This window comes from Mandrillus leucophaeus, unplaced genomic scaffold (assembly GCF_000951045.1).
Source record: "Mandrillus leucophaeus isolate KB7577 unplaced genomic scaffold, Mleu.le_1.0 Scaffold16, whole genome shotgun sequence".
NCBI classification, from domain to species: domain Eukaryota; kingdom Metazoa; phylum Chordata; class Mammalia; order Primates; family Cercopithecidae; genus Mandrillus; species Mandrillus leucophaeus.
In genome coordinates this window covers 967,200-990,755 of record NW_012101587.1, presented here as the reverse complement: position 1 = coordinate 990,755, position 23,556 = coordinate 967,200, and the positions used below count along the sequence as shown (strand labels likewise).

General features: G+C 40.8%; 1 protein-coding gene across 1 annotated transcript in view; it reads left to right on the top strand.

Annotated features, from left to right (window-relative positions):
* Positions 1-23,556, top strand: part of ATP9B (ATPase, class II, type 9B) — a 305,353-nt gene that overhangs the window by 96,934 nt on the left and 184,863 nt on the right. Inside the window, exons 9-10 of the mRNA XM_011975874.1 lie at positions 7,136-7,216; positions 20,578-20,653. Of these exons, the coding sequence (XP_011831264.1) occupies positions 7,136-7,216; positions 20,578-20,653 (157 nt within the window). The remainder of the gene's footprint in view (positions 1-7,135; positions 7,217-20,577; positions 20,654-23,556) is intronic.

Genomic DNA, 23,556 nt, shown 5'->3' with positions numbered 1-23,556 from the left:
TTGACCTCACAGCAGAGGCTTTCCTCCGTTATTGAAAACTTCAGAATGATTTTTAAATTATCGTGAAAAGCTTCGAATGACATTCTCATTATTGTGCCATTTATTCAGTCATTTGATGTCTACTATACTAGATGAAATGCATTACTCTAAATGCTGATGTGTGTGTAGAAATGAGCTTGCCAGCCTGTTTTTTATTTTCATGTATCAAAAGGTAGTTTGAGGTATGAAAGTTTCATGTTTTGGAAATTACTGTGACAGTGTCATATTCAAATGATGAGTGATTCTCAGACTTGCCTTATTGCTGGAATCATTTGACTGCTTATTAAACATTCTAGTAGAAGTTTCATAATTCTCAAGTTACTAGAGAATATTTCTTTTTGTGTAAACCAGCTTAATTGAAAATAAATTTTTGCTATTAACAGTTAATACGTAGTCTAAGCTACTGTAACAGTTGCACTGTGGTAAACTAGTATGTTCAACCTTTAGTCCACCCTTCCTGCAGCCTCTGTTCTTTAGAAATCTGGAAACTAGCCTGCACGTATTTTTCAGTTTCTTGAAAGGTGTGTGAATTCGCTTTCACGTTGAATATACTTTCGCAGAGCTTGTAAGGCAGGAGTGAGGAGGAGGAATCTTTCTGCCTGTGTGTTCTCTGCTGACAGGTGTTCTCAGGGGTCTGAGCTCCTGCTCCTGCTCTCCAGCTTTAGGGCTTGGGTGGGAGTGCACTGTGTGCATCGTGGTCTCCAAACCATGTGTCTCAGATGTGTTCCTTGCCGTGGTGCTTTCCTTGGATGGATATTTTGGTAGCATTCTGAGAGTAGCTTTGGAGCTTCAGTCCTGAGCTTCATCCTTTCATTGATTTGAGAAGCATCTTGTTCTGTGTATGAAATCACTGTCTGCTACACGGTCTAGGATGGCTTCTGTTTCCTGTACTGAAATGTGACTGACACACCTTGAATCAAAACAGATTTTCACCCTCACAACAGCCCAGGTGGGTGGTCAAAGGCTGATCTCTGCTGATACGTGATATGTGGTTTTGCAGGGTGGGTTCCAGTGGCTGCCCCACCTCCACACTGCCCCACAGGGGAGGGGAAGGAAGGGCCTGGTGAGTACTTGGACTCAGAGGGGCACATGTCCTTTCACATGCTCTGCTGGCCAGAATCAGTTATATGGTCCTAACCAGCTGCAAAGAAGGCTGAGAAATGCGTCCTTTAAGTGAGAAGCCGCCTACCCATCTACAGCTCCGAAGTTCTATTTTTCAAAGGAACTGGGAAGAAAGATGGGAGGTGGTCTCTGCCGAGCCATTTCTTCATTTTGTCTTCTGTTGAGTGTCTGATTCCCCCTGTGCTGCTGCTGCATGGAGTGCACAAAACCATTCCAGCAGCTCTCAGAGGACTGTGCTGCCCTGAGAACAGGATGCTCCCTTTAGAATTGTTGTCATAATTACCTGTTTTATTAGCATCAGTTATCTCACGTGCATTCTTCAAGGAACTCAAAGCAATTTACAAATTTGTATGTTAATGACTCACATAGATTAAAATATAAAAATGAATGAAATGTCAACAGAAAAACAGTAAATATTCTTCTAGAAATGAAAAAGACCGTATCAGTTTTAGATGATCGAATCTTCTCTGTTAAAGATTTTTTTTAGGTGATTGAGCGTGACATACAACTCTCCAGTCCCTTTAAGAAGAGATCTGGCAGGAAGAGTCCTGTGTAGAAAACATGAGGACGCCCTTTAGCCACGCTACCCCTTGTTTGAAAGGATTATTGGAATGCGTGTGTAGAATCAACAGGGAAGAGAAAGCCCGATACAAATGTAAAAGCCGAGCCCAGAGGAAGTAGATGTTCAGGAACAGAAGAGAATAAATTCAAATGTCTAATATACTTTAAGAAATCTGAGAGGATGTTACTAGCAACCTAAATAAAACAAGCTATGAGAAAGGATCATGCGGAAAATAAAAACTCTTAGAAATATGTATAGTTGATGAAATTTTAAAAAAGCAAGTAAGAGTGGAAAATGAATTGTTCTGCATCCCTCAGAATACAGGGCAAGATTGGGAAATACAAGTTGATGGTTACCAGTTTCAGCTCGGCCCTCAGTGCTCCCTGTAATCCTTGTTAGGAGTTACAATCAACTGTGGTTCCTCTTATTGATGACAGTGCTTTCAGACTTTTCCACTCTCCTTGAATTTCTGATCCGACTGTCTTTTCCTTCACCGGTAAGACCAGTTTGTCTTAACTTACATGGAAAAAGCAGTCTATCAATTGGAAATTCCTTCATTATCCCATAAATAAAGAACATTACCTCTCTTCCCCTGTTCTGCCTATAATTACACTAAATAATCCTTCTAAGAATAATTATTTTATAACTTTCGACTGATCTTATCCAATTGTGCTTTTTAGAGACCTTGGTAGATGAGTACTTTCTTCTCTCTTTTTCTAATCTTTCTCTGTTAGTTTCTTTCTGTTATCCCTTAAGGCCTTCAAGTGTACCTCGGCTTCTCGTCTTCCTTTAGATCTTTCTTCAGTATTACCGTAATTGAATATTTTTGGAATACTATTTTATCTCTTGACTTTTTAGCACTTTTTTTTTTAGTTTGCAGTATGCTCTTAACTAAAATATGCCTTTAACTAGAGTTTTTAACTAGTTACAGTATGCCTTTAGAGTTTGCAATATGCCTTTAACTAAAAGTGTATTGTGAAAATTATACCACTTCACATAAAATATAATAATTTCGTCCTTGAGACCAGGCACGGTGGCTCATGCCTGTAATCCCAGCACTTTGGGAGGCTGAGGTGGGCGGATCACAAGGTCAGGAGTTCGAGACCAGCCTGACCAACATGGTGAAACCCCATCTCTAATAAAATATAAAAATTAGCTGGGCATGGTGGCATGCACCTGTCATCCCAGCTACTCAGGAGGCTGAGACCAGAGAATCACTTGAACCCGGGAGGCACAGATTGCAGTGAGCCAAGATCTTGCTGCTGTAATCCAGCCTAGGTGACAGAACGAGGCTCCATCATTTAAAAAAAAAAAAAAAAAAAAGAATTTTGTCCTTGAATAGACCTATTTCCCCCACTCATGCTTTGTACTATACAGTCCCCTTGAACAATACAGGGGTCAAGGGTGCCAATCCCCCATGAAGTCAAAAATCTGTGTGTAAACTTTTAACTGCCCCCAAATTTAACTGTTAATAGCCTGCTGTTCACTGGAAACCTTGCTGATAACCTAAACAGTTGATTAACACATATTTTGGATGTCATATGTATTATATACTGTATCCTTACAATAAAGTAAGCTAGAAAAAAGAAAATATTATTAAGAAAATCATACTGAACAGAAAATACACTTATAGTACAGTACTGAATTTATTGATGGCACAAGTTGACATCACCTGTTTACAAGGTGCACTGTCTGTCTGAAATGGTGGGCAGCCATGGCTGCAGACTTTAATCCACCACACATGCTGAGCAACTCAGCCTTTTCTTGTAATGTCATGACTTTTGTCTACTTTTGAGAACATTTCCATCCAGCATCACTAGAGGCACTTCTTATGGGTCCTGTGGTGTTATTCAAGGTTCACACCGTGGTATTATGCTAAACACGATGGAAAATATGTGAGCGCCATGAGCGAGCACTCGGTACTGTGATGCATAGGGTCCTGGATTGGAGACGGCTCACACAGATGCACGGGGTCCTGGAGCGGAGACAGCTCACACAGATGCACGGGGTCGTGGAGCGGAGACGGCTCACACAGATGCACGGGGTCCTGGAGCGGAGACGGCTCACACAGATGCTCGGGGTCCTGGAGCGGAGACGGCTCACACAGAGGCACGGGGTCGTGGACCGGAGACGGCTCACACAGATGCACGGGGTCCTGGAGCGGAGACGGCTCACGCAGAGGTCAATGGTGCCGCACCGCATTTCCAGCGGACCCTCGCACTCACTCCCCGCAGCAACAGCAGGAGGGGCTGCGACACGTTTCCGGGAGCACAGTGTGTACTGCACTTAGTTCTGTGCAGTTAGGGTTTGATACTGCATCTCCAGGATCAATTTGCAAGTCACTCAGCTGCAGATGTTGTCATGACCTGTGTGTTTAGGTTTTATTTTACTTTTAACTTTTTGTAATAGATTTGTGTGTATTTTATAGTAGTAAGTGATACAATAGACTACGTCTACATACATTTTATGTTCTCGTGTTATACCTAACTTTAAACATTTAAAAAATATTTCTAGGCTATGTGATGTATCTTCAAGGTTTTTCAGATTATCAACAAATCTCCAAAAGTTTTCTAATAGATTTATTGAAAAAATTTCTTGTATAAGTGGACCTGCACAGTTCCAACCCATGTTGTTCAAGAGCTCACTGTACTTTGTAATATGTACTATATCTACAAATATTATAAACTGTTCCAGCCCATTTTATTTATATACATACACACACCCCCACACCCATATAGTTTTTTGGCACAGAGTCTTGCTCTGTCACCCAGGCTGGAGTGCAGGTGGTACGATCTCGGCTCACTGCAACCTCTGCCTCCCGGGTTCAACCAGTTCTCCTGCTTTAGCCTGGTGAGTAGCTGGGACTACAGACATGCAGCAGCATGTGTGGTTAATTTTTGTAGTTTTAGTGGAGACGGGGTTTCTCCATGAGGGCCAGGCTAGTCTCAAACTCCTGGCCTCATGTGATCTGCCTGCCTCGGCCTCCCAAAGTGGTGGGATTACAGGCGTGAGCCACCGGGCCTGGCCCATTTTATTTATAGTTTAAGGGAATTAAGATTAAAAATTGGATTTGGGTTTTTTTGTTGTTGTTTTGTTAAATATTTACTTAGATATTTACCACTTTTGTTCCTTACCATTCCTTCTTGACGATATGAGTTTCTGCCTGATATTGTTTCTTTTCAGCCTAAAGGACCTCTGCTGATATTCCTCTAGTGGATGTCTGCTGGAATGGAGTTCTCATTTTATTTATCTGACATTGTCTTTATTTCACCTGTATTCTTAAAGAATATTCTTGCTGGATATTGAATTCTTGCTTGACAAGTCTGCCTCCACACCCTCCACCCCTCACTTTAAATATTTTGTTCCATTGTCTTCCGACTCCATTATTTATGAGAAATCAGTGGTATTTTGATAGTTCTTCTCTTGTGTGTAATGTTATTTTTCTCTAGGTATTTTTGACTTTTTTTTTTTTTTTTAGCAATTTGACTTTTATTTCTAAATTTTATTTGTCTTTTTAGGGGTTTTCTGGGCTTCCTGAATCTGTACATTTCTGGCTGACAATAAATTTGGCATATTTTTAGTCATTGTTTCTTCAAGTAGTTTTTGTTTTTTCATTCTCTGTCTGTCCACTCATTCTGAACCCCAGTTACATGCATGTTAGACTCCGTGATATTCCCTTCATGGTTCTATGACTGTATTCATGTTCAAAATAATTTTTTCCTATGTCCTTTGGAATCATTATCTCTTGACCCACGTTCAGATTCACCATCGTCTGTAATCTGTTAATCCCATCTGAAGAATTTATTGCAGACATTGCATTTTTTCAGTTTTGGAATTTCTGTGTGCTTCTTCGTTCTTAAATACACTTTCTCTTTCTTTGTTGTGATTTCCTCCTTGTTTACTCGTTAGGAGCATGCTTTTCTTTCAGATGTGCTAAAGCTGCTTTGAAATTCTCCCTTCTTAATTCTGATGTTTGGTCATCTCAGGGCTAGTCTTCACTGATTATGTGCTTTCTTGGGTATGGACCTTGCGTTTTTGTTTCTTCATATGTTTAGAAATTTGGATCAACTCTTCATTGTTTAAAATGGTTCATTGTAGAGAGGCAGGATTCAGGGTTCTGTTATGTTCTCCTGAAAGTACTGGTTTTTTGTTTGGTTCTGTTTTAACTGGTAGCTAACTTGACTGAAGTCAAACTGTAGACTCTACCTTTCTGGCATTAGGGAGCTGCTGTGGTGGTCTCGGTTCCATTCTTTTAGTGGATATAGGTTAGGGCATGACAGGTTAGGTGTCAGAACGAGATCATACACACATTCGGCCCCTTCTGAGGCACTCTCCTTTCTGAGCTTCCATTTCTTTCTCACCTTGCAGCTGCTGTGGCCACCCTGATCTCTCACCTCTGCTTCTTCATGTCTGGGAGTCTGGGAGTTTTCTGTTCGAGTTTGAGCAGCCGTGACAGGACTTTATACACTCACATGTACAGAATGGAAATCAGAATTGTAGAAATGGCAAACTCTGTGTCTTAAAGGGTCATGGCGGGGCGGGTCACAAGACCACCCAAAATGAGATGGTTTGTTAGGAGGACTCCCCAGGACTCAGCATATGATCCTCCTCCTGGCTGTGATTTACGACAGCAAAAGCATAGAGCACAGGCAGCAGCAAGAAGAGGCACTGGGGTGGCTTCCAGCGGAGACCAGGCTCAGCCTCGCCTCCGGAGACTTTCTGATTTAACCTTCATGTGTGTCAGTGAATGAAACAACCTCAAGCCTATGTCTTTTCTGCTCCAAAATTAATGGTATGAAAGTAGCTATGATGTGTGTTTTGTGAAAGCTTTCCCATGTGATTGTATAAGTATGCATCATGAGCACGTGGTTCAGACACATGGAATAAGCACATCCTCATGGCTGTAAGGAAGGCCACGCTTAGCTTATAGTGATCAGTGCCTGCTTGTGGCTGTAAGGAAGGGCATGCTTAGCTTATAGTGATCAGTGCCTGCTTGAATGAAAACATGTAAACAGATCTAGGAATTTATTAAACTGTTTTATAAAACTTATGAGGAATTGTGATAGTTCCTTAATTCCCCCTGAACACTTTGAGGTGACTTCAAGATATTCCTAAACAGGCTCCACCTCTACCATTGGAGCCCCCCGGCAGGCCCTGGGGCTGCCTGTTGTGAGTGTCTCCTGCATGATTTTGATTCACACCTGCTGTTCAAAGGCACACCCTGTCAAGCTTAAAAATGGTTTTTGTCTTTATCTGACATTGTAATTTATAGTGTTGACACAAAAATCTAAGAAAATCAATGATCGCTTTTTGTAAATAATATATGAAAAATATTAATTAGCAAATGAGAAATTTCCAAGTAATTTTACTAAATTATAACATTATAATCAATTCAAATGTTCTGTATTCCAGGACCTTTTTTCTATCAATGCTTATGTTTATGCTCAGAAACCACAAATGGACATTCACAGTTTTGAAGGCACATTTACCAGGGTAAGTTAAACCTGTTGTTCAGTACAAATAGAGTTACTGTGTAAGTTAAAAGTAGCAAACCTTTATTTTGAGACAGTTCAGTCAAGAATAAATTCAAATAGAAGTTTCAAACTAGGAAGGGAAAACCTATATAATGTTTGAAGTTCTTAAGTGTACCCATATTTAATATGTCTTTGGGATACATTTAGTACAGTTTTTGGAATTTTTTTAGCATAGTTACTAATAAGATCTTTATCTCCTAAAATATTGTGAATCAGTTAAATGAATTAATTTATTTTCATTTTGACTGAATAGTTGGTATACCATAATATCCACATCATGTCTAGCTTTTTACTGTCTGAGTTGGGTGGGTGTTTGTATGTATGTCTGTGAGTCTGTATGTGCATGTTATGTTTCTTTATACACATGTGTATATTTCATGCCACACACTTTATATTATTATAGAATTTTGTTAAAGCTGGAAGAACTTTGCCCCTGACTAATAGGGCTTGAGAGACTCAGTAACTCTTTATTTTAACAGCTTATAGCTGATATTATAAATGCTTTATAGTAAGGGATTTTAGTACATGACTATAGGTTATTTGTAATTGCTGCAGTTATTTTAAAAATACTTTTGTAGGTGAATTCATCTTTTATTTCACTCTTGGTCGCATGCAGTTATTGGCAAGCAGTTGTCATCACTTGAAAAAGCATTTTCAGAGCTTATATAATGCAACAGTTAGTGAGCAAACTCTGGGAATGTGAAGTGCGGGCACTGTGAGGTCATTACAGTCCTGTGGTGCTCTGGGCCTTTTGCAGCTGCCTATTTCCATAGGTGCTGCATACAAGCATGCATAAGATGTTCATGGAGGGACAGAGGAGGAAGCATGTCCTGGTGATAAGTATCATGCAATGAATTCTGAAATAAACTCATATCTTTTTTTTTTTTTTTTTTAACAAAAGTAGTTGTGAAAACAGTGTGTTCTTATTAAAGACAACATATGAGAATAAATGTTACAAAAAGGTACCCTTAGTATGATAAATGAAAAGTTATTTATGTAACCACTATTAAGAATTTGAAGTATTATTTGCTTTCTTCCTTTCCTTTTCTTACTCTTTTCTCTAATTTATATTGCTCATGACTTTGAAAAGTTGGAAATGTTTGCTAGACAACGTGTGGAAGTACAAGGAAGTCAGAGAGCAAGTGCGGGTTGGCTGAAAAACCTGGTTCAAAGGGAAGCATATGGCTCAGTATGCAGGTGTGACAAGGGCTGGGTCGTATAGGACTAGAAAGATATCCAGGCTTGACCGGAAGAAGCCTTTGAAGGATCTTCAGCTTAGAAGAGAAATGATAAATATATTTTTAAAAGATTCATTCATAAGTTCTGATTCCCTTAGGATAATGGTGGCCACTTAATTTTGTTACATACCACATAGCCTTCCAAAATCATACAGGCTAACAATGAGAGTAGAGAGTGTAATCTGTAGCTCATATTTAGCAGAAATGTGAGACAGAAAATACTGTGAACTTCAATTTACTGTAAGTGGGGAAAATATCCAGAATAACACAGTTAGCTCCAGAGCCAGGATGGTGCAGCAGAAGGAGATTGTCTTGGGATGCTGATATCATGTAGGTTTTGCATTCAGAAGAAAAAGGATTCCTAAGTAGGATAATGCATCCTGTGAATGAATTGGGTAAGCAAAGCGATGGGACATTGAAGGGACTTGTGGAGAAGTACAGATTGGAAGTGACCTTGGGGGAATGTACAGGGGCAAGGGGCACTGGTAAAGAGTTGGTGGCTCTCAGAGGCTTAATTAGGAAGAAAAAGACAAAGTTGACCTTTCTGAAACATGATAATAGCAATCAGAGGAGTCAGTCCACACCACCCCAAAAGGATGCTTTTCACTGAAGACATTGAACTTCATTGTGCCTGTAGAAGAAGGCACTCTTGGATTAAGAAACAAATTCCACCTCCCATCCTTGGAATAGGATTTCCTATTTGTACAGATTCAAGAAAAACAGCTCTTATTATTATGAATAGAGGAAGGAACCCATTTTGCTGTCTCACCCAGGCTAGAGTGCAGTGGTGTGATCATAACTCGTTGCAGCCTCAAACTCCTAGGCTCACGCAGTCCTCCTGCCTCAGCCTCCTGAAGTGTTGGGATTATAGACACGAGAGCCATAGTGCCTGGGCAAATATAGTTATCAACAGAAGAAAACAGATCAGTGAGAAGCACATTTTCAATTGATAAAAAATTTCTAAAAACAGGGAAAGGAAAAACCTCAATGCAAAGTAATTCTATAACAATGCAACAAGCCTGATTTAAATATAACTAACCAAACGATGGTACTTAGGAAAGAACACCGTAAATCAGACATTTAAAAACACAAGAATCAAAATGGAATAAATTTCTCAAGAATGTAAGAATAAAAACTTAAGAATAAAACAGGACAATGTGAATGAGAAGGCTAACTGAACTCAGGAGAACACTGAACGTGAGCATCTGAGAAGGGAGGACTGAATCACAGCATGCCTGTGGGGGATGCACAGTAAGAGATAGGGAGGTTGTAAAGAAAAGAGTCGAGGAAACGAGATGATTAAAGAGGTGAAAAGGACTAGAGGTTGATAGATGTGGAAGAACGGCAAGAAGGACCCGACATGAGAGTCTTGAAACAAAATCATGAAGCGATTTGAAACATTGACAGCTCAAGTATGTGTTACTAAATACAAGGATGTCTGAGGTACACACTGAAAGGGCCCAGCATGCACGTGAGAAAACTTCAAGACATGTAGCTGCTTGTCATATTTTACATCTACAGGGAAAAGTCCTTTGGTCTCCCTGGGAAAATGACTAGCTCCCCACAGTTGGAAAGGGCCAGGTGGGTGTCAGTGTTTTCAGCATGCAGAGCCATACAAGAGCAGGGCAGCCTTTCCAGGAGGCGCAGGGGAAGAATGTGTGAGTGGAGCGTTTTGCTCCTTCGAGACTGTCCTGCAAGTGCCAATTCTGTGGAGAGCAGTCTCAAGCTCTCAGAATTCAGAGAGAATTCTGTACAATACAGAATTCAGGTGTGTTGTACACATGAGCCTTTTGTGAATAATCTCACAGAGGATTAGCTCTGCCCAGCCTGTAGATGACCTGGGTGGAAGTTTTATGGTGAGCACTGAAGCTCTAACAGATCTAAGAATAAAACAGTGGAGGGAGGATGGGTGGAAGATGGTACAGTGTGTATGAATTTTATATGCTTCCTCAAATAATCAGCTGAAAAGCAGGAAGAGGAGGAGAGGAGAAAATAGAAGGAGCTCATTGGTTGCTACATGGGTGGAAAGGCTGTCAGAGACTTTACTGAAAGCTGACGAGCTCAATAGTAGCTGTCTAAGCAAGGAGAGTAGGATGAAGGCAGGCTCCTGGGACACTGGGAAAATGGTAGTGACCAGAAAATATACACCTCACCAAAAAATAAATTTGGTTTTAAAAATTAGACAACAGTCTATCAATTCATATGGCTAAAGATGCATAGTACGCAGGCTTTTTCACACAGAAAATTGGATCAGAAAGGCTAAAGGGTTAAGGAAAGATACATCAAGCAAATACAAATAAAAAGGAAGCAGGAGTTGCAGCCTTGGTATTTAACAAGAATACCAGTATAGAATCGAGAAAGCATTTTAGAATGAGGAGGAGAAAGATGCTATAAGATAATAAAGTCCGTCATAGGAAACTTTAACATCCACCTGCAGTGCCTAGTGGGTCAGGTGGACAGAAAGGTAGGAGAGGTATAGAAGAGAGAGCTCAGAACATGAGCAGTGAAATATATCATTTTAAATTTTTATTGAACTTTGTTCCCCAGTAATTTTTATTTCAGCATATATAGGGTGTCACCAAAAGTTGAACATACGTTTGTTTGTAAAGAAATTTTTAGTTCTGTAACATAGAACTCATACAGACAATATTCTCTGATCACAGTGCAATAAAATTAGTAAGCAGTAACAAAATCAGTGAATGAAACGACTTTCTGCCTGCAAATGTAAATACTATATATTAATTAATTTTTGTATCCAAGGAGAAATATGAACTGAAATTGGAGAATTTCTAAAAAATATTGGTAATGGAGACACTGCATATCAAAATCTGAATCTGGTGGATACGTGTAGAAATAGGAAAATTTATAATCTTTATATAGAGAGAGAGCAATAAAAATAAAAGAATGAAAATTGATGAATTAAGTATATGAAAAAGTGAACAAAAAGTGTGCAGAGGGAAGAACATATAAAGGTTTCTGTTAAGGTCACATAACTACAAAACCATTCTGTTAGGGTGGGGATTTCAGAGGCCAGGTAATAAATGGAGGTAAGTTTTAAAAAAAATATTATGTGTTAAGTGATATAATGTTGATTCAGAGTAACCTGTGATAAGTAAAGGTTGCATACAGTAATTCTCAGAGCAACCGCTAAAAAAAGAAAGAGGTCAATAGAGGTGATGAAGTTAGATGCTAAAGTGGGATCAACTGGTTTCTTTCCCCTGAAAAAAGATAGGTGCAGGAAACGAAATACCAGGTGTGACAAGTAGAAAACAAAGAGCAAGACGGTTGACTCAGTAATTAAACATCTCTGCAGTTTAAATGCACAGACTGTCAGACTGGAGAAAAACATAGTACCCCCAGATTGATAGAACTAATAGGCAACATAAAATCTACAAGAATGGATTTTTTCCGTCTAATCTATAGAATACGGACATGTAGTTTATTAAAACTATAGAATATTAAAATAACATTAGGAAGGCACTTTAGCATATTGACAGATATTATTAAATGCAACAGCTACATAATACACATTTTTCAAAATCTCATGGAACAATCCCAACTATAGTTGAATAGAATACAAGTCTTAGTATATTTTTTTAAAATTGTAATTATATATATACACACACACACTAATTACAATATGGAATTAGAAATAAATAAAAAGTCTTCAGAGCCAGACTCCGTCTCAAAAAAAAAAAAAAAAAAAAGTCTTAAAAATCCTCAGGTATTTGGAAATTAAACTCATAAACCTAAGTTTAAAATTAGATGGTTTAAATCCCCAATTAAATGGCCAGGATTGTCAAGTTGTGTAAAAAAGCAAGATTCAAATATATGGTACCTATAAGAAAACACATTAAAAACACAGGTAAAAAGTAAAAAGAAAAATAGATACTGTACCAACACTAATCAAAGCTGCAGTTACTTATAGTAATATCACACAAAGTACATCTCAGAGCATCATGAGAAAAGGGTTTATTATGGAGACAAGCCCTAAACATTTATGCACTAATAGCAGAGCTGCAAAATACGGTCATGAATTGCTTAATAGCAGAGTTACATTCTGAGAAGTTAGACCATTTCGTCATTGTGCAAACGTTACGGAGTGCACTTACACAAACCTAGATAGTGTAGCCTGCTACGCACCCAGGCTGTATGGTGTAGTAGCTCCTGTACTTCAAACTTGTACAGCATGTTACTGTGTTTAATAATGTGGGCAGTTGTAACACAGTGATAAACATCTGTGTATCTAACCAAAGAAAAGGTACAGTAAAAAATGCTGTATAAAAGATGAAGAATTGGTATACCTGTATAGAGTACTAACCACAAGTGGAGTTTCCAGAACTGGAAGTTGGTCTGGGTGAGTCAGTGAGTGAGCAGTGAGTGAATGTGATGGCCTGGACATGACTGCACACTACTGTAGACTTTTTAAACACTGTACATGTAGGCTACACTCAACCTATTTTAAAATGTTTTTCTTAAATAGTAAATTAATCTTAGCTTCCTGTAACTTTATCGGTTTTTGTTTTTTTGTTTTTTTTTTTGAGACAGTCTCGCTCTGTTGCCCAGGATGGGGTGCAGTGGCACAATCTCAGCTCACTGCAACCTCTGCCTCCCAGGTTCAAGTGGTTCTCCCGCCTCAGCCTCCTGAGTAGCTGGGGTTACAGGCACACACTGCCACGCCTGGCCATTTTTTTCTATTTTTAGTAGAGATGGGGTTTCACCATGTTGGTCAGGCTGGTCTCGAACTCCTGAGCTCATGATCCGCCCGCCTCGGCCTCCCAAAGTGCTGGGATTGCAGGCGTGAGCCACCGTGCCCAGCCCTATAACTTTAATTTTTAAAAATACTTTTTACTCTATTAATAACACTTAGCTTAAAACACAAACACATTGTACACCTGTACAAAAATGTTGTCTTTATATACCTAGTCTGTAGTCTTTTTTAGTTTTTAAATTAAGTTTTAAAAATTTTGCTTTTTAAACTGTTTTTGTTAAAAAACAAAGACACGGTTGGGCATAGTGGCCCAACTAGTTTAACACATAAACTAGTAACACAGTTGTTTGTTATTTAATATTACGTACTGTACATAATTGTATGCACTAGGCTTTCACGACTGGCAGCCCCTAGTTTTGTTTTCACCAGCGTCACCACAAAACGTGAGTAATGTCTAATGCTATGACATTCCGATGCTGCAGCATGACCATGCAGTAGGAATGCTTCGTCTCCGTTATACCCTGATGGGACTACTGTGGTTTGTGCCATCCATTGTCTACTGAAATGTTGTTATGTTGTACACGGTTGTACCTGAAGCAGAAACTGTTAGAACTTCAAGGAGAAATTGAAAAACCCATTATGATAGTTGGAGATTTTAATACCCACTTCTCAATAATTGAACAAATGAGTAGGGAGAAAATCAGTAAGGATATAGTGGAACACTATAGTGTTGAAGAACACTGTCCGTGAAGTTGACCCCATTGATAGATACAGAGACTTAAGGCAGCAGGATGGGTAGTTTACCCAGTGCACACAGAACATTTATTAAGATATGCTAGAAAAAAGCTTAGGAAAAAAAAGCCAACTAATAAAATATGCTGTCTGACCAAGTGGGCTTAATTAAGAAATTATAATGAAGGTTTCTCGGAAATTGCCAAATATCAGATAATAAAGATATGTTTCTGAATATCTTGTGAGTAAATTTGTTTATGTCAGAGCAGAGGTGGAGGTGGGAACTGTCCAGGTCAGAGCAGAGGTGGAGGTGGGAACAGACCAAGTCAGAGCAGAGGTGGAGGTGGGATCTATTCAGGTCAGAGCGGAGGTGGAGGTGGGAACTGTCCAGGTCAGAGCGGAGGTGGAGGAGGGATCTATTCAGGTCAGAGCGGAGGCGGAGGTGGGAACCCTCTTGGTCAGAGCAGTGGTCAGAGCAGAGGCGGAGGTGGGAACCCTCTTGGTCAGAGCAGAGGCGGAGGTGGGAACCCTCTTGGTCAGAGCAGAGGCGGAGGTGGGAACCGCGGGAGTCAGAGCAGAGGCGGAGGCGGGAACATTGGGGTCAGAGCAGAGGCGGAGGCGGGAACCGCGGGGGTCAGAGCAGAGGCGGAGGCGGGAACCGCGGGGGTCAGAGCAGAGGTGGTGGTGGAATTGTTTTCATCAGAACAGACTTGGGTGGGGCACTGAATTTCCAGGCCACAATGCTGAGTTGCCATCCAGATTCTAGAGCCTGAGGCTCCCACACACCCTTTTAGGAGCAGGTGCTAGCAGGCTGCTGCCCTCGTTACTTTAGGACAGTCGGTTGGCCTTTCAAGTGCAAGTGCCAAAGGTTGAGCACAAACTGAATTTAGGAATGGGAATGGCTTCACCCCATGAGGCACGAGACGTGTGCCAATGACCTGGTGATGGTGGCCACTTGTGGGAGGCTGTGCCACTCAAAAGAGAGAAACTTACGTCTGGTTTTCAAGCTAATTGAAGACACATTACCTTGTGCAAATTACTGCAAGTTCATTCAAACAGATAGCCTTTCATTGCCTTTATTTGATGTTTTCTAACAGTTTTTTCTCATTTTAAGATATATCCATTCTGAAATCTGAATTATTTTGATGAAAATTCTTGATTTTTATGTGTATTTTTCAAAAAGGAAGAAAATAAAGACATGATAAATAACTTGTTTGTAACGAGAAAATTGAATTCAGTTAAATTCAAATTTATCAACTGGGCATTGTTAAGGAGTGGTATCCACTTAACTTCTTTTCTTATAGTGTAATATAAGACAAAAGATATCTTTCTTTTGTGTCAGCTTAAATACTTAAATAAGATTTAGAACAGATTGGGCATGGTGGCTCATGCTTGTAATCCTAGCACTTTGGGAGGCTGAGGTGGGCATTGAGCCCAGGAGTTCGAGACCAGCCTGGACAACATAGGAAGACCTAATTTACTTATTTATTTTTTGGGATGGAGTCTCGCTGTGTTGCCCAGGCTGGAGTGCAGTGATGCAATCTCAGCTCACTGCAGCCTCTGCCTCCCGGGTTCAAGCGATTCTCCTGCCTCAGCCTCCCGAGCAGTTGGGACTACAGGCGTGTGCCACCAAGCCCAGCTAATTTTTGTATTTTTAGTAGAGACAGGGTTTCACCATATTGGTCTTGAACTCCTGACCTAGTGATCCACCCGCCTCGGCCTCCCAAAGTGCTGGGATTACAGGCGTGAGTCACTGTGCCCAGCCCCTGATTTCTAATTTAAATTTTTTTTTTTTTTAATTAGCCTAGTGGGATGGCTACAGCTGGAGCACGCCTGTAGCCTCAGCTATTTGGGAGGCTGAGGTGGGAGGATTGCTGGAGCCTGTGAGATTGAGGTAGAGCGTGCCCTGAGCTGTGATTGCACCACTGCACTGCAACCTGGGTGACAGAGTGAGACCCTGTCTTAAAAAATAAATAAATACGGAATTAGAGCAAATTAATTCAAGGTCCCTGTGGCAGTATACCCAATATGCATGCTGATGCCTGTGCAGAATTTAATATAGATGTGGGGCTGTGATGGTGTCTGCTTCTGCTTTTCTCAGGTAATGTGAGAACAACCCAAATTACTGATTGTATAACCTTTTTCATTATGTGAATGATTGATATCGCTAATTTTACTAATTGTTCAAAATCTATGTGTATTCTCCTGGAAGTTTGGATTTGGAAATTGTAGCCAGTTTTGAGATATTAGCAGTATTTATGGTCCTTTAACGTCACATTCCGAGTTCGTCATTTTGAGAATGTATTTTCTGCTGTAATTTCTTTTGCAAACCATAGCACACTTATCATTGTTCATGTCTTCTTCAGCCAAAATTCTCTCCTTCAAAAAAGCAAACCTCTGCTGTTTGTTAAGTAGGGTATGCTGTTGAGAGAACAGCATGAAATGGTAACATTTTGCATCCTCACCCAAGCACATTTTATCTATTCACACTATAGACCATTAAAGAGAAGGAAAGCAAAATGGAACATTTTAGAGATAATTTATTTCTCTCAAAGACTGGGAAGATAAAGTCTTCCCAGTCGTTTATTCTGTGCTTCATGAGACTGGTAAAAAACTACCTTTTGGAATAATTTTCTCCATGTTAGAAAAATGTTTAATGTTTATAGTCAATCATTGCCATTCCAGACCTGAAAGAAAAATGCATAAGTATTGTATTTTCTTCAACATAAAATTGTGTTAGAGAGAAACAGAAACATTCATATGAAAAAATGGTCATATAAAAGTAACAGGAAACCAGCCAAAATTTCTAAAACTAAATTATATAGAAACTTTTGTTTACATTTGAGAAACCCTTCTAAAATTTTTATGTTTTTTAATGCCCTTATCTCTTGGACTTTGACATTAGGAGAAAATATAGTACTAAAATATTGACATGCATCAATAATTAAACTTTCACGTCAAGTGAATCATTAGGAAGAGTTTAAAGGGAATACAGTTGTGTGAATTTCTACTGGGGTGGTGAAGTCATGATGAGCATCTTCAGGCAGGAGAACCTAGAGGAGCAGGTACCTGGTGCATCATGGAGGCAGTAGGGCGTGAAGGAGCAGGTACCTGATGAATGATCAAGGCAGGAAGCTTAGAGTAACAGCAGGCAGGAGGGCGTGGAGGAGCAAGTACCTGATGCTTCATAAAAGAAGGAGACTCAAATTAACTACAAGCAGGTGACTCATTTCTTTAGCATCGTGCTAGTAGGCACTGGAGGTGAAAGACATCTTGATTCCTGTGGATATTAGAAAAAGAATTTCATGAGTGTTCTTTTATTTATTGGACAATGTTCATTGCCTATTCTGTGCTAGGTGCTAGGAAGGTAAAACCCATAAAACATGGGATTAGAAACATGTCAGTTGCTCTGATACAATAAACTTCTGAATTTATGGTAGACAGAAATTGTATTGCTTCATGCTTTAAAATGATAAATATAGAATTCAGTATTTGACTTCTTAATGCCAACTGTATGCTCAGCTGGCTCTGCCAACGCTGGAACCTCTAGACCCCCAGCAGGTAAAGGAGGTAAAGGATATACCGTGCCAACTGTATCTGGGAAGTAGGAATGAGGATATGTATCTTTTTTTGTTTCTTCCACAGTGTGAAGCTGAGTTAGACTGTAACACCATTTTTTGAATGAGTCAGAAATTACCCATTTCGGTGCAATCCTAAATTCAGTTACAAAGTGGTCTAATCCACAGAGGCTACTTGCTTTTTCTTTAAAGTTGATATTTTTCTTGTTCTATCAAATCATAAAAGTCATAGGGGTAACTCAGTTTTTCTGGATTGTTTATCTCAGCATTGGATAAATTATATGCCTGTACTTTGAGCAGCTACTTTAGTTATAAACAAAGTAAACAAAAGGCAATTTCCATCTGGCATTTTCTGTGGAAAAAAACAAGAACAGTGTTGGAAAATTAAGTACTTGAATGTTCTTCTGTGTTTTAAAGACTGTAACGGTGGTGTGTTTGCTACTGTGCGGAAGCTTAATTTGATTCCAGTATATATTGACATTTGTAAACATATTACCATTAGTATGAAACTATATAAAAATAAAGTAGTTAAAGGTATAAACCACTTTTACAGCCCTCCTCCCTTCCTGATACAGATACTAGTATTACTCTTTTGACTCTTCCTTTTAAGTTCTTTTCCCCTGTAAACTTGCAGACTTATATTGGGATAATATAATTCTCAGGTTTTCCACTTAAAAATATATATCCTTACTATTTTGCATATCAATACAGGTTAATTATCAGATTTTTGTAAGTGTAACTGCTAAGTTCAGCAAAGCGTGCAACGTGTTGTACTTGATAAACTGGAATTGAAGGAAGGACTTCCTGAGGGACCGTAGAATTGAAAGTGTTTGTGTATCTGCAGGAATAGTAGTTGGTCCGTGCTGGAGTCAGCACATGCTGCAGACAGATTGTTTCCATCCCAGCTGTGACTGCAGGGCACTTGCTCCTTAAAACCCTTGACGTCCCTGAGAAGACCTGTTTGTGTCTTTTGTTGTGGCTGGCATTGCACTTGTGCCTACTGAGATCATATTGTAGATGATGTAACCAAGGTACTGTTTATTTAGATGCCAGTGTCTATTTTTGAAATGATTTTTTTTTTCAAAGAAACAGCACTCCAGCTGTGTTGTAAACAATCCCAGCATCATAGCCTTCACTCCCCCAAAGGCTCAGATGCTGAGGTCGGTCCTCAGGTCAGGTGGTTGCTTCTTGTGAAGGGGTGTGGTGGAAGGGTCACCATCCCCAGGGCCTGGAGAGTCTGACTCTGAGCTGCACCTGCATTGCAGGACGCTTCCCAACTCCTGGGCTTGCTATTTCCGGCATACAAGGCAACTGGAGGCCAAACCCCTTCCTCAGATTGAATGTAATTGAAAATACCTTAGTTTCTAAATAATTGACATACTAGGGGAAATATTTTGGAAACTTAGGATTGGTTTAGATTCTGTGCTTCACAAATAAGTATATGAGAGAATCAAATATCTAGCAAATATCTTCCAAGTAATGAGCAAAATGGCCAAAATTACATCATTTAAAAGTGGCTTGATAAGTAAATAGAAGGGAAACACCAGTAGCATAAACGTATTTTGTACATGCAGATAATTTTGGAAAATATGTTTTCAATTTCTTTCGTTTTCAAATTTGATTTTTTTTTTTTCTTAAGCTATATCCTGATAGCAAATTACCATTTCATAATAAAATACAGTTCTGTGGAGGTGGCATTATTTGATGGGAGACGGACGCCCGGCAGTCAGGACAGTGTGTGGCTTTTACCCTATCCAGATGGCGAGGTCATTACCTCCCACACGGGACGTCTTCCCTGTGTTACTTCTAGATGCAGGGCTGTGGCGCTTGCGGTCCTTTATTCTAGTAAGGCTTCCATAACCAAAATGTAGGCTGTGACTTTACATCAAGATGAAAAATTCCCAGATTTTAAATTGTAATTTTCTTCTCTGAATATGAACATTGAAAGTGTAAATGTAAAACTAGACTGTATGTATTGCTGTTGTTGATACTGGTGTGTGGCCATATTTGTTTGCTATCTGTTTAGGTAGTTAGCATCATATAACTTACTTGAATTTTGTTTAAGAATATTTAGTGTAATAAGAGCATACCTTTTTTTTTTTTTGAGACAGAGTCTCGCTCTGTCACCCAGGCTAGAGTGCAGGGGCATGATTTTGGCTCACTGCAAGCTCCGCCTCCCGGGTTCGTGCCATTCTCCTGCCTCAGCCTCCCGAGTAGCTGGGACTACAGGTGCCCGCCACTATGCCCGGCTAATTTTTTGTATTTTTAGTAAAGATGAGGTTTCACTGTGTTAGCCAGGATGGTCTCGATCTCCTGACCTTGTTATCCGCCCGCCTCGGCCTCCCAACGTGCTGGGATTGCAGGCGTGAGCCACCGCGCCTGGCCAATAATAGCATACTTTTAAAGAGGAATTTAAGAGAAATACATTTTAAAAATATATGTTTATTTTACAACAATATTCACGAAGCATTTTCTCTCTCCTGAATACACGTACACTTAAAAAGCATTGCCCTTGTCCTTCACGAGAGATAGGAAGAGGACATTATGCTATGCATGCAAAAGAAATGTTGAAGAGTTGACTTGTGGCTGTTTCTGTGCTAATATTTTCTACCTTTCCAGGAGTGTTGTTAAATGACATGTTAAAGATGTAGTTGAATAAGCTAGGCATGCTGGATGCAACTGTAAACCCAGCTACTTGGGAGTCTGAGATGGGCGGATTGCTTGAGCCCAGGAGTTTGAGACCAGCCTGGGCGACATAATAACACCTCATAAATAAATAAATAAATATTAGAAGATGTAGTACTTTCATGAAAATTTAGAATTATTTTGTTTGTGTATTAATGTTAAGCATTGAAAGCAATTAATTGATTACAGGACTTCTTTGAACTTGTACTTTCAATTTTTTATAGTCCCTTTTTTCTTCTATTTTGCAGGGCCTTTGCACTGCTGTTCACTTGGATTGAGCTTGCGGACCTGTTTCTAACACTGAGGATATCTAAGGTATGAATAATGAACAGTCACTTATTTGACAGTTGTGTTTTCTTTTTGTCTCCCTGCACAGGAAGACAGTGACCCGCCCGTTCATGAAAGTCTCAGCATAGAAAATACATTGTGGGCAAGCACCGTTGTTGCATCGGGTAAGGAAAGCATTCTCCTCTGAGTGTGGTTGCTCCCGGATAGATGATGCTTTGTTTTGTCCAGGGACTCCAAACAAGTGTTTCTCACAGTGCCCTGAAATCTTTAGGGACCTTGCTAAATGCAGACTCCAGCTCAGTGGGTCTGAGACAGTCCTGGGAGCTTGTGGTGAGGCTTGTGCTGCTCCTCAGACACTGCACGTGGTTCGCAAGGCCCGAGACAGGGAGAGGTGATGCAGCCTTTGTGCAGGAGTATAGGGATATTCTGTTCGTCTTTGACCTGTTTGTTGACAAACTTGTCAGTGTTCCTTAATGAGAGACGCTACAGAAGCAGGAATGGGTTGATGTTGATGCTGGTGCCAGTAATGGGGCTTAGCAGCAAGGCGCCCTGGAAGAGAGTGCCCGAAAGGTGATGGCAGCCCGGAATGTGAGGCTAGATTGTCGGAGCTATGTCTTCTCAGCGCTGCCCAATACTGGTAGCCCTTCTCGCCTGGATGCCACTCACTCCCCGATGCATGTGCATGGAGCACCTGTTCTACACCAGGCATGGTGATGTGGTCTGGGGCAAGGCAGTTACAGATCCTGTCCTCAGGGAGCTTATGGCTTTGTGGACAGAGATTAAGAAGGTGATCTAGATAATGTTACTGTGCTAAGTATCACAAACAAGTACAGAATGCCATGGAAATTTTGTAATTAAAGAAGCTTATAGGCCAGACACGGTGACTCAAGCCTGTAATCCTAGCACTTTGGGAGGCTGAGGCGGGCAGATCACAAGGTCAGGAGATCAAGACCATCTTTGGGAGGCCGAGGCAGGCAGATCAAGAGATCAATCATCCTGGCTAACACGGTGAAACCCCGTCTTTTCTAAAAATACAAAATATTAGCCGGGCGTGGTGGCGGCCATGTGTAGTCCCAGCTACTCAGGAGGCTGAAGCAGGAGAATGGCGTGAACCCTGGAGGCAGAGCTTGCAGTGAGCTGAGATGGCGCCACTGCACTCCAGCCTGGGTGACAGAGCGGGACTCTGTCTCACAAAAGAAAATAAGCTTATATAGACCAGGTCTAAGGGCAGCTTTTTTGAAGAAGAAACATCTAAATTAGATTTAAAGAATATGCAGATGTGGCAGGATGAGGCGGGCGGCAGGAACAGTGTGAGGACCGTTCCTGCTAGCAGCCTGCTACCAAGAGACAGTACCTTGAAGAAAAGGATCCAAGGGCCAGTGTGCCAGGCCCATGGAGAAGGCAGGTGTCACACAACGGGGCAGCTTTGTGTGCTTGTGTTTAACTGTTGGCCTGCACTGTGCAAAACTATACAACGAACTTCAGGAGGAGTACACATGTTAGCTTTTTGGAGGATAGAATTTGAAAGAGGATTAATCTTATCCTAGTGTTCTGTGTCTTTAAAAAATGCTTGATGGGTATATGACCGTTTTAATAGGTGACAATTCTGTGGGTGTTTGCTGTTGTTTATATATAAATTACATCTGTGTATGATATAAATGTTACGTGTGTGTGTGTGTATATAAAACATACATATATAAATTTCTCAACATACAAGGAGAACAAGGACAGTTCTCCATGAAGAGACTTCAGAGGTGAGCAGGCCAGTTTCGGGGCTCTGTAGGCTTGAGAAGGACTTCATGCCAGGAGGATTCTTCCGGGGTGGACACGTGGACCCTGGGCTCTGTGGGGGTCTTCACGCCATGGGCAGGCACATTCAGCCGGGGAAACCTGCCCTCCAGCTGTCTTCATGCTGCTGCCTTGGCATTGCTGAGACGCATGAGTGTTGCCAGCCTCTCCGCCAGGTGGTGAGTACGGTCAGTGCCGGTCTGGCCTCACGCTGAATGACTGCACTCAGGAGGTGTGTTCCCTCTGCCAGTTACCGTAGAGCCAGGCCACACCGAGACCAGAATGGAGTCCAGCTGTGCCTTCCCCTGAAGCCAGTGTCCTTGAGTGCTCGACTTTCAGTAGTTACACGAAAGCATTTATGATACAGGACTCAGAAGCTGACACATGGGGAGAAAGCTTACATTTTCCATACGTAGTTATTGCAGCCTATTTCTTCCATCTCACGATATTTATTATTCTTAATTAAGGATCATTCGTGAAGATAGTAATGCTTCTCTTTTTAAAATAAATTTCATCTTTTTTTCCTGGGTGCTGTGTAAACGTGTATTAAATGTTACTGATCCCTAGTACTGTTGATTTGTGGCCCTTCTCCTGAGGGAGACTGAAGTTGCTCGAGCTAAAGGCTTTTGAGACATCCGATACAGTTCCCTGAACCAAGTTTTGTCTCCTGACCTCGGTTCTCTTGATGACCTTGGCAAGTGGACCCGACCAATTGGACGCGAATTAGGCATTGTGACATGCCGGCCCCATCCTGCCCGTTCTGTTCTCTTTGCCATCTAACCTGCAGTGTTGTGTCTTCCTAGTGGGCATGAAGATGGCTTTAAAACCGTCCACTCGGCCGGGCGCGGTGGCTCACACCTGTAATCCCAGCACTTTGGGAGGCTGAGGCGGGCGGATCACGAGGTCAGGAGGTTGAGACCATCCTGGCTAACGCAGTGAAACCCCGTCTGTACTAAAAAATACAAAAAATTAGCCGGGCGCAGTGGCAGCGCCTGTAGTCCCAGCTACTCGGGAGGCTGAGGCAGGAGAATGGCGTGAACCCGGGAGGCGGAGCTTGCAGTGAGCTGAGATCCGGCCACTGCACTCCAGCCTGGGAGACAGAGCGAGACTCCGTCTCAAAAAAAAAAAAACCATCCATTTGAGAAGCTTAATTAAGGTGCCTTTAATGTTAGTTTGTATTCGAACATCTTTAAATGTAAGCTTTTTCTTTAATTACAACTCTTTTAGTACATACATATCTTTATTTAAAAGCCTTATTAATGTGAACAATTACCACATT